This window comes from Sorex fumeus, unplaced genomic scaffold, assembly GCF_029834395.1.
Source record: "Sorex fumeus unplaced genomic scaffold, SorFum_2.1 ptg000047l, whole genome shotgun sequence".
Classification (NCBI taxonomy): Eukaryota; Metazoa; Chordata; class Mammalia; order Eulipotyphla; family Soricidae; genus Sorex; species Sorex fumeus.
The window spans coordinates 34,257,893-34,273,383 of record NW_026606104.1 but is presented as its reverse complement, the minus strand read 5'-3'; the positions used below and the strand labels follow the sequence as shown (position 1 = coordinate 34,273,383).

The 15,491-nt window shown below is 49.5% G+C and overlaps 1 protein-coding gene across 1 annotated transcript in view; it reads left to right on the top strand.

Annotated features, from left to right (window-relative positions):
* The window catches only part of FBXO42 (F-box protein 42), a 70,370-nt gene extending 61,006 nt beyond the window's left edge, over positions 1-9,364 (top strand). The window contains exons 6-10 of the mRNA XM_056122851.1: positions 944-1,054; positions 4,973-5,069; positions 5,535-5,591; positions 6,361-6,477; positions 7,709-9,364. Coding sequence (XP_055978826.1) covers positions 944-1,054; positions 4,973-5,069; positions 5,535-5,591; positions 6,361-6,477; positions 7,709-8,824 — 1,498 coding nt within the window. The 3' untranslated portion in view covers positions 8,825-9,364. The remainder of the gene's footprint in view (positions 1-943; positions 1,055-4,972; positions 5,070-5,534; positions 5,592-6,360; positions 6,478-7,708) is intronic.
* Positions 9,365-15,491: the final 6,127 nt, after the last annotated feature.

Below are 15,491 nucleotides of genomic sequence, written 5' to 3'. Positions count from 1 at the left end.
CTCTACCTCCGCGCCAACACATACTTTGAGAATTTGCAAGCGAATGTGGCCTTTCTGTTGGTTAGTTTGTTTTGTAGTTTTGGGCCATACCTCACCCATTGTTCTGGAGGCTGCTGCGGCTCTCTGCTCTGAGGTCACCCCCTGTGGTGCATGGGAACGTATGATGCCAGAGATCCAACCAGGGTTGCCCGCATGGAGCACGAGTGCTTTCACCCCCGTACTATCTCTCTGGCCCTGGAAGTGAGTGTAGCTTGATCAGGATAATAGAAAAGTCGTGAATACCTTAAGTTGTCTCCCCCACCACTGCTTTTGAGCCTTACTGGAATGTGCTCAAGATTTATTTCTCTTCACTCAGGAATCATTCTTGGTTGGGGCATAGGAGACCATAAAAAGTTCTGGGAATAAAACCGGGGTTACAGCATGCAAGGCAAGAATCTTACTCGTGGTACCATTTCTCTCGCCCTTACCCTTCCTTTCCTAACCTGTCCTGTTATTAGCAGTTTGTCTGTATGGAAGATGATAAGATTATCACTTCAGATGGGTGCCTGGGCTGGAGAGAAAATAAGTAGTAAGGTGATAGTTTGCATGAGGCCAACACAGGTTTGAGCCTGAGTACAGAACCATGGGTAAGCTGCCCCAAATTTGAAGGAAAAAAACAAAAAATGGATACCTATTTTAGTTTTTCCACTTGAATATATAAATGGACCAGAGAGAGAGAGTACAATAGGTAAGACATTTGCCTTTTATGCAGTTGACCCCAATTTGACCTCCAAAGCTGCATATTGTCAGTACTGCCAGGAGTGATCCCTGAGTAAGCCAAGAGTAAGCCCTGAGAGTTGTCAGGTGTGACGTGTGTGTGTGTGTGTGTGTGTGTGTGTGTGTGTGTGTGTGTATTTTATTTGTGTATAAGTTGCTGACTTCTTGGCTTCCCCTTTTCTTTCAGGTGGAACTGTATTGTGACCACCCATGGGCCACCTCCCATGGCCGGCCATTCCTCCTGTGTGATCGATGATAAAATGATTGTCTTTGGAGGCTCCTTAGGATCTCGGCAAATGTAAGCAGATTTGGTTTACTCTGTCTGTGTCACCTTGAAGGTCGATATTTCTGAGAATAACAGATCATAAAATTGAGTGAGGGGTGGGGAGATAGCTCAAGGTACCTGGAGTTCAGTTCCTATTACTGCGTAGCCCCTGAGTATTGCCAAGTAATGGCCCTGGTGGCCCCCAGGTACCACCAGGCCTGAGCAGCACCGAGCCTCTGGACCTGAGCACCAAACCACCAGGCCTGAATTGCCGGGAATGGCCCTACTCACCCCCAACTCTGTTGGGTATGACTCTTCTCTATAATAATAATAATAATAATGAAAATAATCATTTTTAGGGTAGAGAGATAGCATACAGGACTCGAGTAGTTGCTGCATATGGGAGGCTGGGGCTGGCACCACATTGCTCTCCAAGCACTGCTATGTGAGAGCCCACTCTGCCAGGGTGGCCCTGGGACCCGAGGAGCAGTGCATCCTCAGGCCCCAGCGTTGAACCACTGGCCCAGTAGTCAAAGAGTTCCCAGGAGTGGTCCCCAGGCCCTAGTTCCTTGAGCACAGCTTGGGGCACCAGCTAAACAATGACCAAAAAAAAAAAAAAGTGGACTGGAGGATTGTACAGCAGGTAGGATGCTTGCCTGCCTGGGTTCAGCCACCATGCAACCCATGTGATCCTCTGAGCCCTCTGGGAATGATCCCTGAGCACAGAGCCAGAAGTAGGCTCTTTCTTAAGCACAGCCTAGTGTGCCCCTCACTTAAAAAAAAAAAGAAGAAGAAGAAAAAAGATGCTGAAGAGATAGGTAGTACAGAAGATTGGGCACTTTCCTTGCCTGCAATCACTTTAACAGTGGCCCTGATTCAATCCCTGGCACCGCACTTTGGTCCCCTGAACACCTTCAGGCATCACTCCTGACTACAGTGCCATGGGATATGCTCTAACTTCCTGCCCAACCTCCCCCCCCCACACTCCCCCCTCCCCTCCAAAAAAAAACTAAAAAAATGTAGCTATTTTTGAACATACTTTTTCTTTTTTTTTGTTTTTGGGGTCACACCCGGCGATGCTCAGGGGTTACTCCTGGCTCTGCACTCAGGAATTACTCCTGGCGGTGCTCGGGGGACCATGGGATGCCGGGGATTGAACCCAGGTTAGCCTCATGCAAGGCAAATGCCCTACCCACTGTGCTATCCTGAACATACTTTTAATTAATCCAGTTACCTCATCCTTGCATTCCATTTTCTGATCACCTAGAAAATTAAGCTGAAAGACTTTCTCCACAAAATTAGGACTGTGTGGAGAATCTTTTGGTCCCTGATTTTCAGTGGGATCAAATTCTGGTGGCACTTCCTATTTCTCCCTGAGTTTAAAAAGGCCACATTCTTTTTTTTCTTTCTTTTTTTTTTATTAGTGAAACACCATGAGGTACAGTTGTAGACTTACAAACTTTCGTGCTTGGGTTTCAGTTATACAATGATCAAGTACCCATCCCTCTACCAGTGTCCATTCTCCACCACCAATGATCCCAGTATCCCTCCCACCCCCCCACCCCCATCTCCCCCATCCCACCCCGCCTCTGTGGCAAGGCATTCCCATTTGTTCTCTCTCTCTTTTTGGGTGCTGTGGTTTAGAAAAGAGGCATTGAGTGGCAGTCATGTTCGGTCTACAGTACTTTCGGCATGCATCTCCCATCCTGGGAGGATCCTCCCAACAGCCTTTACTTGGTGCTCCCCTTCTCTGTCTGAGCTGCCTTTTTCCCTAGCATGTGTGGCTGGTCTTCAAGGCATGGAGTAAGCCTCCTGGTACTTATCTCACTATTCTTGGGTGTTAGTCTCCTATTTTGTTACTTTATATTCCCCAGATGAATTCACTCTTTCTATGTCTGTCCCTCTCTTTCTGACTCATTTCACTTAGCATGATACTTCCTATGTAGTACCACTCGTATGTAAATTTCATGACTTCATCTAAAAAGGCCACATGATCCAGTATGTGACCTTTGTCTTTTTCTTTTTGTTTTTGTTTTTGGGCCACACCCAGCAGTCTCAGGAATCACTCCTGGCGATGCTCAGGCGACCCTAGGGGATGCCAAAGATCAAACCCAGCTTGGCCGTGTGCAAGGCAAGCTCCCTCCCTGCTGTACTATCACCTCATCCCTCCAGCTTGTGCCCTTTAGAACTTTAGAGAAGGAGAGGGGTAAATTGACAGGATAAGGCCTATGGTTTACTCTCCAAGTGGGTTGAGGTGGGGGAATGAGCACTACACTGTCCTCCCGTTGTTCATCGATTTGCTCGAGCGGGCGCCAGTAGCATTTCACAACAAATTGTGAGACTTGTTACTGTTTTGGTCTTACTCAAACGTCACGGGGAGCTTGCCAGGCTTTACCGTGTGGGCGAGATACTCTCGGTAGTTTGCTGGGCTCTCGGAGAGGGACAGAGGAATCAAACCCGGGTCGGCCATATCAGCCGCGTGCAAGGCAAATGCCTTACCCACTGTGCTATCGCTCAAAGAGGTAATATATGTAAAAGAATTTTGAAAGCAACACTAAAAATTATTATGAATACTATTAAAATGATCATTTTAGATCGATATCGAAAGCTAAGTCAGGTATTATAGTCAAATCAATATGCAATGATTGCATCTTACTGTTTGTTGAACTTCTTGCAAAGCTCTTAACAACAAAACTGAAAGTATGCTCTTTGCCCCAAATCAAGTGTTCAGTGTTCTCAGTGCTTTTCATTTTTATAGTAAATATATCAGAAAATATTGAGAAAGCTTAACCTTTGCTTCTGCCTTTGTTACAAATATTTACTAGGGCAGAATTTCATCATAATAATATCTTTGCAGAAGATTTTTTTTAAAGTTTGAGGGTCTTAGTGTTTTATTTTTGGCATTTTTATTTTTGGGCCACACCCAGTAGTATTCAGAAGCAGTAGTATCCAGTAGTATTCAGAATGAGAAAAAGCAAAAATCCTGTTCTAATATGCTTCTGTGAGGGTTTTCTTCCATCCTCTGGCCACAGTTGACTAGATCGACCACAGTCCAGTGCCAGAGCAATTCTGTGAATGTCTGTCTCTTAGACTCAGTAAGAGTGGCCATGTCCTTGCAGTCTGAAGAAACCACTCACGGCCCAAATCCGTTTTCCTTTTTTCACTCTCCACCTGTCTCTTTGTACACTTTGTGGATAATCTCTTGAGTCATCCTCTATATGATAGGGTTTGGGATTTAAGGTGCTTGATGTGTGAATAAATGACCTTCAGGAGGTGACCCTGAAATAAGAGAAACTGCAATCTGGGGTCATCTTTGCTCTGCAGCTCCTAAAAAGGCTGAAAATGTCAATTTGTCCTTGATAAAACTATAGCTTTCATTAGCCTGATGAAATTACTTTCTGTGGCCAGAATTTTTATGTCCTGGATAATGCTAGAGGGTTTGTTTCTTTTTGGCTTTTTTTTTGGGAGGGGGGGATAATTTCCTCCCCACCCCCATAGTTTTTGCTCTTGAAAGACTTGATCTGCACCTATAGTCATTTCCTGCTGTCACCAATGACTTTTTTGTTTCTTTTTGAGGAGGGGGCATAGCCAATTGTGCTCAGGGACTGTCCTGCCTCTGTGCTCTGGGATGATCCCTGATATCCTGTAGTTTGGTACCATGGATTTAAACTTGGGATGGCAGCTTGCAATGCCTTATCTTCTGTACTATCTCTCTGTTTTTGTTGTTGTTGGTTTGGTTTTGGGGCCACACCCTGGCAGTGCTCAGGGGTCACTCCTGGAGGCCTTGTGGGACCATATGGAATGCTGGAGATTGAACCTGGGTTGGCTGCATGCAAGGCAAATGCCCAACCCATTGTACTGTTGCTGCAGCCCCCAAATGTAATTCGTTTGTTTTAGCTCTTAAGGTTTAAGTGGTGCTCCTAGCTTCATCCTAGCATCTTTGTCTTACAGGAGCAATGATGTCTGGGTTCTTGACCTTGAGCAGTGGGCCTGGTCCAAGCCGAACATTTCCGGCCCCAGTCCTCATCCTCGGGGCGGCCAATCTCAGGTGTGCAGTCATTAAGATAACTGTTCAGTACTCTGTAGCATCTCTCTGTTAGGACCTGAGAGGGAAGAGGGAGTCAGGTAAGATGCCATCATGCATAAATAAACCAGAGAATTTATTGTTCTTTTGTGCTGGTATTTCTTTTTCAACCTCTACTGGATTGTATTTACCTATAGTATATTTTATTATGCCTCTCCCAAAGCACTGCTGTTTCACTTCTCAGGAGAGCTCTGACCGGTGTGCATGTTGATAATTTGATGAACAAAAATCGCATCTGTTCAGGTGCATCAGTAATTCGTTCACAAGGCTCTGAATTGGCCTGGTTTGGGAGAATGGAGAGCGTGGGGTTACTTAAGTGCTCTCATTTGGGAGTTGGGCAGATTAGGCTATTTTCACATACCACTGGGGGCCGGGAGGTCAGGTACCTGTGTTTCTGTCAGCTTATTTTCTATTTCTTTCTCTCTCCAGATCGTCATAGATGATACAACTATTTTAATCCTCGGAGGTTGCGGCGGCCCCAATGCTGTGAGTAGGGGTGGCATACAGCCCCCTGCATGTGCTGATTACCGTTTTTACAAGACCATTTTTGTGATATTTCATTTAGAGAGTGCACTTCCCACCTTGGCGAAGATGTAGGGCAGTGGTTTGTTCTGAGTTCTTATTTTTACAGAGTTTGCTTTAAATCTGAGACATTTGTCTCTTAGTCTTTGTTCTTCTCCTACTCTCTTGATTTGCTGCCATTTCTCTTCTTTTTTCTTTCTTTCTTCCCTCCCTCCCTCCCTCCCTCACTCTCTCTTTCTTTTTTCTTTCTGCCTTCCTTCCTTCCTTCCTTCCTTCCTTCCTTCCTTCCTTCCTTCCTTCCTTCCTTCCTTCCTTCCTTCCCTGTCTTTCTTTCCCAAGGAGGGGTAAGGCTAAAAAAAGCAGTGCTACCTGCCAGAGTTCACCTGGAATTTTAAAATGCAGGATCAGAAAGTTACAGACACATATCATCTGCCCTCCTCTCCTCTTCCAATTGAGGCATGCCCCGCACACACACACCACAGGCAGAACTCAGAACCACTTAAAATTTGGAACCACTTGATTCTTGTCTCTCTCTCACACATACACATAGCACAGTTTCATGTGTCAGGCCATTGGCAATATATGAATAAATGAAGACATGAACAAATAAGCAAAGATTTTGCTTTTCTTTCTCAAAAGTCTGTAGACTCACCATCAGACAGCACAGCTTTGAGAGTTCAGGTCTTTGTGTGTCTTCTCACCTTCCTGACTTGTTACTGGTCCTTCTCTACAGCTGTTCAAGGATGCCTGGTTGCTGCACATGCATTCAGGTCCCTGGGCCTGGCAGCCTCTCAAGGTCGAAAATGAAGATCACGGGGCTCCAGAGCTCTGGTGCCACCCTGCTTGTCGGGTAAGCGGCCAGCGAAAGGCAGCAGGAGAGGTCCTGAAGGCCAGATCGGCTTAGATTTCTGATACAGCAAGTGTGTGTGGAAGTAGAAAATACTGCGGTATTTTTAGAAGTAGAAATTATCCCAAAAGAAGTCGACATTAAGGTTAAAGAGATAGAACAGCGGGGTTGGGCACTTGCCTTGCACGTGGCCGACCCAAGTTTGATCCCCAGCACCCCATATGTGTCTCTAGCCTGCCAGGTGCAAGCCCTGAGCGCTGAGCCAGCAACAGGCCTTGAGCACCATCAGTTGTGGGCCCCATTTCAAAAAAAAAAGAAAAATTGAACATTAACTGTAGCTTTTAGACTTCGCCCTTTCTCTTTATTGTGATACTGGGGTTGTGTGTGCCCACCTGTGTCACTAGCACATTTTTGGTTGTGGTGCCTCTGTATGTGCTCTCAGGGCCATGCTCTTAGTTGAGACTCTCAAGGTGGCTGTGTGTTCCTGGAAGGGGGGTCACTGTGGTGTTCACACAAGTGTGTACACAGCCGGGCCGTGCTGCTCATCGAGAGTCACACCCCTTTTTGTGATGTTTCTGTATGCCTGGCTACAGGGCAGCTGGAAATCACTTGCAGTGCCACATGAGGGAACCACAGACAGCTGAGCTGCCAGGGTCGTGCTCGGCACAGGTGGAACCCCAGGGACTTGAACTCAGGACCATAGGCTTGAAATGCAGGCTTTCCAACCTCTGATTCCTGTATGCCCTGACCATCATTTCTCACGTGTTTCCCGCTAGATAAGAAGACTTAACTTGGGCCAAACAAAAACTAGCTCCTTTCTCCACTGTAAGTGATAGCACGTATCACGTTACAGCAACTGATTGTTTCTGTGTATGCCCTGCTCCCAACCTACTGGCCAGAATATATTATGTCCATCTTCCTGTCTCAGTTACCCTCAAAATGCCTGGCACATCCAGACAGATGCTCATTATAAAATGTTTGAGGACTCGCGAGACAGTATGGGGGTTTCAAAGCTTTCCTCGCTCATGGCTGAGCTTGGTTAAATCCCCGGCACCCCATAGAGACCCCCTGAGCACTTCCAGGAGTGATCCCTGAGCACGGTCAGGAGTCAGCCCTGAGCACTGCCCGGTGAGGCCCCAAACACCTGGGTGTGGGTTCCCCCCCACCCCTAAGTAAATAAACAAAGTGCTCGGATGAGTGGTCAGAACTGAGCCCAGAACATTCTCTCTTCCAGGTGGGGCAGTGTGTTGTGGTCTTCAGCCAGGCTCCTAGTGGGAGAGCCCCACTCAGCCCAAGTTTGAACTCTCGCCCGTCACCCATCAGTGCCACTCCTCCGGCCCTGGTTCCTGAAACCCGAGAGTACCGCTCTCAGTCTCCAGTCCGGAGCCTGGAGGAAGCCCCCTGTGTTAACGGCCGCTGGGGAACGCTGCGGCCCAGGGCTCAGAGGCAGACCCCCTCGAGTTCCCGGGAAGGGAGTCTGTCCCCGGCCAGAGGCGACGGCTCCCCCGTCCTCAACGGTGGGAGTTTGTCTCCAGGAACAGCGGCTGTCGGTGGCTCTTCTCTGGACAGTCCTGTGCAGGCCATCTCTCCCAGCACCCCGTCTGCCACCGACGGCTATGAGCTGAAGATCGGCCTCTCTCTGGGCCCCCGGCGTGGCTCACTGCCAGATCAGAAAGATCTGAGGCTAGGCTCCATTGATCTGAATTGGGATCTGAAACCCACCTCCAGTAGCAATCACACGGACAGCGTGGACAGCAGGACAGGCGGGGGGAGTGTGAGACACCCTCCCGAGCAGACGAATGGTGTGCATACCCCGCCGCATGTGGCCAGCGCCCTGGCTGGAGCCGTCTCCCCAGGGGCCCTGCGCCGAAGCCTGGAAGCCATCAAGGCGATGCCCGCCAAAGGCCCCTCGGCCTCTGCGGCTCTCAGTCCTCCACTGGGGTCTTCTCCGGGCTCCCCCGGGAGCCAGAACCTGAGCAGTGGAGAGACCGTGCCCATTCCTCGCCCGGGGCCTGCCCAAGGAGATGGACATTCCTTACCTCCCATTGCCCGCCGCCTGGGCCACCACCCACCACAGTCGCTAAACGTTGGTAAACCCTTGTACCAGAGTATGAACTGCAAGCCCATGCAGATGTACGTGCTGGACATTAAAGATACTAAGGAAAAGGGGAGGGTCAAATGGAAAGTATTTAATAGCAGCTCTGTGGTCGGGCCGCCTGAAACCAGCCTGCACACAGTGGTACAAGGCAGGGGCGAGCTCATCATATTCGGAGGACTCATGGACAAGAAACAGAATGTGAAGTACTATCCAAAAACAAACGCCTTGTACTTTGTGCGAGCAAAGAGATAATGTGCTCTGAACCTGTTTCCCTTTTTTGTGGCTTTTAATTTGAAGTTTCCAGTGCATAAGCATTTGGACTGAGAATTGGGAAAAATGAAAGGACAGAATTACTCTCCCATAAACCAAAACCCCAATTCCCAGCTCACTCACTCTAGGCTGGGATCAAATCTCCATTAAGAAAGAAATTATATATAAATATATAAATATATATTATATAGCCAACTCTGTTTACAAAGAGGGAGAGATCTCCGTCCTGGTTCAGATAAAGGAAAAAAAATGTTGCTGTGTTTTAGCAGAGGCTGTGCTGCCTTTTTCTACTTTGCTGGTAACTAGACCAAGACTTTTCGGGAACAGATCGCTATCCGAACTTTCCTCAGTAAACTGAAGAGCCCTCTGTAAATCTCTGTGTGGCCTTCTCAGAGTTAGGAGAAGGAAAGGGCCTGAGTGTGTAGAGTGCACAAGTGGAGGATTCCGATTTCACAAGCTTTAGGTGCTGGCAGGGTAAAAGTCACTTTTAGGAAACTGTCCTTCCCTTTCTCTGCAAACTAGAGGACCTCTTTGCGGCCGTGCCCTCACCTGGCCCCGTTCTGCCGTTCCTGTCTGAGGAGCGACACACAGCTAGGGAGAGTGTCTGTGCCAGGATCATCGTGACACCTTGTTTCTGTAGCAGTGCCTGTCCACCTCATGTCTCTTGGTCTTTGGAATGCTCCCTCCATATGTCAGAAAATATTTTGTTGTCTACGTGTGGAATTTTTCTGAAAACTCTATTTTGGTTGCAAGTTGCCAAAATCCACATTTGTTTTCTTTTTTACTTCCTTTCAAACTTGAGTCTCAGAGGCTTTTTTCCATGTATTTCTTCCTTCCCCTTCTTTCCTGTCCCCTCCCCTCCTTAAAACCTTTCTCATTTCTTTTTTCTTTCACAGAATGCAGGTGCCCAGAGAAATCTCTTGGAAATACCTCTGGAACCCTTTTTCTAGTGTTACTATGGTGAGAAATCCTTGAAGCATCTAAAGATACTCTGCGGGCTGCTTTATACTTGGAAACGCGTTGGGCACATTCATTATGTTAGTAGAACGTAGAAATTGACCCAGAAAAAAAATTCCATCAACATTTCCTTCAGGAAATTATTTTTCTCCTTGTGACATCCATTTTTTGGGGAACCTGGCCCTTGACTGGTGATTGGGGTGAGAATTTTGTGTGCAGCCTCTTGGCTCCGAGGCTGCCCTCAGAAGCTGCACTTCCCCGTGTGTCTCCCAAACAAGGCTTGGGTTGTCGACTTTCACAACCTGTCAGAGAATTTCATGAGTCGATAGAGCGAGTAACAAGTTAACCAGCCTCTAAATCATGGCCCGGGCATAGGAGACCTCGAAAGAAGTCAAATGGTATCCCTCAAATGTGGATTTTGGCGATTACTCCTAAGTAGAAAGAGGTGGTGGTTTTCAGTTTTGATTTTGCCTCATGGATCTGAAGTTTAAAACATCAGTTTCCATCCCCATCTTCCTCTTTTTCCTGCTCGCCTTTCCCAAGCACAAGCTGGATGCAGCTGGCCCTGAGTCCTGGCCCTCGGCCAGCTCTTTGCCGGCTGTCTGATAAGCGTGTTTTCTCTTGTTACATCATGTTGAATCCTTTCCCCGAGTCGGTAGCTTTTCACAGTGCGGTCTTGGTGGGAAAGCCCCCCTGGTGCCAAGCACAGGAAAGGGCCGGCTCCCGGGGAGGGATCCGTGTTCCATAAGCGATTGTACGTGCTCCCTCAGCGGAGGAAACTGCCGCGTGCCTCTTCACGATCGTGTCCAGCCGCTTGTAGTTGAGCGCTGCGCTTTCCCGGTCCCTGTTCTGGGGGCCGTTGTGAGTCCTTTGGCAAAGACTGTTAGCTCACGTGGGGTCCGTTTTTATAAAGAGAAAGCTAGCCCAGAAGATTAGCGAAGTGGACCTCGCTGCTAACGCCGAACCCTGTTTGTGACGTTGCATTTGTGCATGGACCGTGCCTCCAAACTCACTTCCTGTTTGACTATAAAGTATTTGGAAGCCTGAGGAATCAGATGCGTAACTTCGTCTTGCCCTTTGCCCCGTGGTCTTCGTAAGCCAGCTGTTCCCTCGTGGATCCCTTCTGCTTTCCTCAAGGAGGCAGGCCAGAGAGATGCTGGTCCTCCTGGCAAGTTCCCAGCCGAGGCCTCAGAACCCCAGTATTGCCCACCCCTCTCAGAGACAGACTGTCCGTTGACAGCCTTGGAGGAAACTCTGCCCTGTGTGCAGCTGGCGGTGTCCGTCTTGGTGGCTCCCGGGGGCTATGGCCATGGCTCTTGGGAGCGCAGCAGACCACAATCCAGGTGACTGTTTCCTCAGCAGCCTCGGTTTGTCTTCTGAGGCGAGCGTTCCCCGGCAGAGCAGACTGCGCCCTGACTCCCGTTTTGACACGATGCCAATTTTGTCTTAAAATTCACTGGGGGGAAGAATTAGACAAAATGTTATTTTAAGCCCTCAGGAGCTCCTAAAGCAAATATATATATCAGTATTTAAGTATTCCGAATGCATTTTGTTTCTACTTGAAGCTTTAACCCCTTCCATTAGCCCCTGCAAGTGTGCCTTTGAGAGCCCCCCCATGTCATCCCGACCTCACCAGCCGCCTCGCTGACCTCCTGTGAGAACTGTAACCTCTCTCCCCTCCTCACTAGCACCTCTTGTTTCACTCCTTTTGCAGGCTGTGCAGCAGAAGGTTCGATGTTTCCCGTTTGTATTCTTTCCCTTCTACAGTTAGGTGGGGTGGGGCGCCTCTGCCACCCTCCCCCCACACTAAGCATTTAAGCGAGCTTAAACTTACATGTAAGGCAATATTGGACTTAACTCTTCCCAGTCCTCTGCGGATTGACATTGAGTTTTATATCGAGCGCTGAAATCGTGGCCTATCCTAGGAACCGTGTTGGGACTCTTAAGATATGAAAGAAGAAGAAAGGAAACCAGCTTTAGAAGTCTGGACTTTGGAAGACAGAAAGTCACCCACTGATGGAGAACAAAGGGACGCTTCCCTTTCCTTTCACTTGATCTTTCCGGATTTCCTTCTGCCTTGCTTCTTTCCTCCCCCTTCCCCCCCTCCCCCAAAAGTGATTGCTCCTGTTTGTTTTGTCTGTCAGTCCTTGTCCTTGTGGTGATCCTGGCATGGTGAAAACGCTCTGCTTTGCATTATCTGTGGTCTGGTACCAGTGCACAAGTCAGTGAGGGAGGATCTGGACATACCCAGGGGCAAGGACATGGAGTTCCAAGGCCTCCGTCCCCTGCAGCCTCCCCGGAACACCACAGAAGGCATGTTCTGCATGCTATCCTGGAAGTGGCTCATCTCCCCTCGATCATGGTCTGACAAGACTCGCCCTTAGGTGTTGGTTCCGTCTCTCCTCTCTCCTCACTCTCCCCTCCCGCCAACCAGGGGTCCTGTCAGCGCACGCCGTGTGCCCTGGCAAAGCTGGTGCTGTGAGTGATGTCCCCTCAACAACTCAGGAGTCCCGGGAGACGTACCCTGAGATGATCATTTTAGGCACATAACAGTGTAGGAATGAAAAGTGGATTTCACTGATATTTAAATCTGTTGGTTTTTTTTTTTTTTTGGTTAATGTTTTCCCCTCATGACTTTTTAGCAATTTAACAATAAAACAAAATGGACAGACTTGTCTGAGTTGTCTGATTAGTTGAAAAGAAAGCAAGCCGTGATAGCAGTTGGAATTGGAGGGGGCAAGGTAGTTGGGGAGGACTGGAGTGATAGGACAGCCCGTAGGACACTGTCTTTGCCTGTGGCAAACTCAAAACCAGGGTGTGAGTCTCTGAGACCCCACAGGGTCCCCCAGGCCCACCAGGAGTGGTCCCTGAGCACAGACAGAGCCAGGAATAAGCCCGGACTGCAGCCGGCTATGACCCCCAAATGAAAAAACAGTATTTGGGAAGAGAATCCTTCCTGTCTAGGAAGGCTGTGATTCCTGGTAGGGGCGTGGCAACTGCCCTTCCCAGCCACCAGTGCCATTCACTAGTGAAGATGCGCGAAGAACTGGGTGTTTCAGAACCTCAGCGCCACCTGCTGTGTAGACACGAGAGACACAAGGGACTTAGAGCAGAGGCCCCAGGGTCAGGATGACACCCATGCTCAGTGGACACGGCCCAGCATCTCGAAAGGACAGTCGCACGTGGCGGTTGGCAGCAGACCTGATGCCACAGAGAACCAGAACCATGCGTCTAACACTGCTTCTTCTGCATAGTACTTACCTTCGGGGGGCTGGGGAGATTGTTCAGCTGGTCAAGTGATTGCCTTGCCCTTGACCGACCTGGGTCCAGTCACAGGCATTGCATATGGTCCACCACCAGTAATCCCTGAGCTGGGTGTAGCCCCTCAGACAAAAAACCCAAAAACACCTAGTGCATATATTCTGCCTGGATTCAAGGGCAGCTTTAGTCTTTAGACTTCCAATCTGGGAGGGTCATTCGCAAATGGAGCTCATGAGTCTGCCTACCCTCCCACCCCCTCACCCCTCACCCCCGACATAAGAACCAGACTTCCCAGAGCCGGGGCGGGGGGGGGGGGGGGGTTGTTCCAGCCCTCAGTCCACTTTCTGAGTATCTTGCCAGTTTCCTATGCCCTGGTTATGTGTGTTCTGTCCCATTAACATATTTTCTATTAAGCCCCACTGAACCCCCCTACCCTGTTGCAGGCTCAGGTGCTGTGGACCTGCAGAATCGCATCTGCAAATTTGTATTCCCCAAGCTGCAGGGTGAAATGCAAGTGAAATTTACCGGTAAAATGCTATCTCATTTCAATAGCTTGCAGTTCCTTTGAGGTGCTTAATAGAGTGTGGTCTGAGAAAGGGTCTTGGGTACAAAGCTCCCCCTTGCCCTTCCCTTCCCCCACCCTGCCGCTGGCAACTATTGAGTTGTGACATTAGGGAAAAGATGATTTCCATTGGACTTGCTCCTTATGGGGCTGGACCAGGCCCCAAGGGCAGAAGCTTCAGGGAAGGGACCTCAGGGTCACAGGGAAGGACTTTGTCATGGTGAGAGCTGGAACAGTGGAGCCAGTTGAGCGACCCTGGAGGAATTCAGGCATTGCCTGGACAGATCCTCTCTGGGATAAGAACCAGTACCATGCAGTGGGGGTTGGGCGGTCCTGCGTGAGATCTTGGCATGTGGAGGAAGACCACAGGCTTTAGGGAGGCTGAGACCTGTGGGGCGCCCCACCCCCAGCATCCTGACAGGACACTGATGGGCATGTTGCTGCCCTGGGGGGCATGTTGTGAAGCGGGGGAGCCTGCCCCAGGTCCCAGATGTGTGGGAGTGGAGATTGGAGGTTACCACCGGGAGAAGCCTTAATGTCAGGGAGAAGCTCAGGGAAGAGCCATGACTCACCTCAGGCCTTGCTGCAGCTGGCAGCCTAGCACGGGCCTCCCAGCCAACCGCCCTTGGGACTGTGGCGCCAGAGGCACGTGCACCTGGACAGGGGAAGGATAACTGGTCTTTCTCCTCCCCAGCACCGGGCAGCTGTCAGCTGTCTCGGTGGAGGGCAGTGCAGGACTCACTGACTTGGTGGAGGAAACCAGGGCCACTACCCTGACCAGCTCTTCATTCCGGTCCTCGGTCTTACCTCAGTCTGCCTCCAGCAAACCAGGCCAAAAGCTAGACTTGGAGCAGACTCAGGTCTAGGCAATAAGTGGGCATTGCCCTGAAATCCTGCAGACGGGTCTGCTGAACAGATGACCCGTGACACAGTCCCATCCTGGTTTCTCGGCCCTCTACCGCCCCAGCTAAGGTCTGCCCCCTGCTGCACGGTCACCGGCAGAGGCAGTTCAGCATGACTGCAGAGGTTTGTGAGGTAATGATTTCGCCATTGCTGGAAGCATTCAAGTGGAGACGGACAGTCTGCGAGAGAGACAATGCCAGGGCTGATCTGTGCATCAGATCAAGAGTGGGCCAAGGTAGCCTTACATCCTCTTTCAGCACTTTTCTTTTTTTGTTTTTGTTTCCAGGCCACACCTGGCCTGGGAGTGGAGGGCTACTCCCTACTCTGTGCTCAGCTATCAGTCGTGCCCTTGGCCTATTGAACAATCTCTCTGGCCCCACCTCGTTGTTTTTGGGGGCACGGTCAGGAGTACTTGGTGGGGGGTTATTCCTGGGAAAGGACCACAGGGTTACTCCCAGACATGATAGGCTTAGAACAGAGCTCCAGGGCTCAGGATGACACCCACACCAATGCTGGGTTCCTGAGCAAAGAGGACACAGGCCCAGGATCTTGAAAGGACTGTCGCACATGGCAGTTGGCAACAGACCTGACGCCCTTTGAACCATTTCCCTGACCCGCCTTTTAACTTTTTTTATTTTTAATTACACCCTGTGGTGCTCAGGGGCTATTTCAGGTTCTATTTAGGACTGATCCATTGGCAATGCTTAGGGGATGATTTATAGTGGTAGACATTTTTCTTTTCTGTTTTGTTTTTCATTTGGGGGGATATAGTGGTGCTCAAGGCTTACTCCTGGCTCTGCAGAACTCAGGGGTCGCTCCTGGTGGGCTCGAGGAACCATACGGGGTGCCAGGGATAGAATCCGGATCAACTGTGTGCGAGGCGAGTGCTTTCCCTGCTATACTGCCCCACCTTTTAACTCTTTGCGGTAGCTTCTGTGAACTTCTAGAGAGGCTGAAGGATTGGGG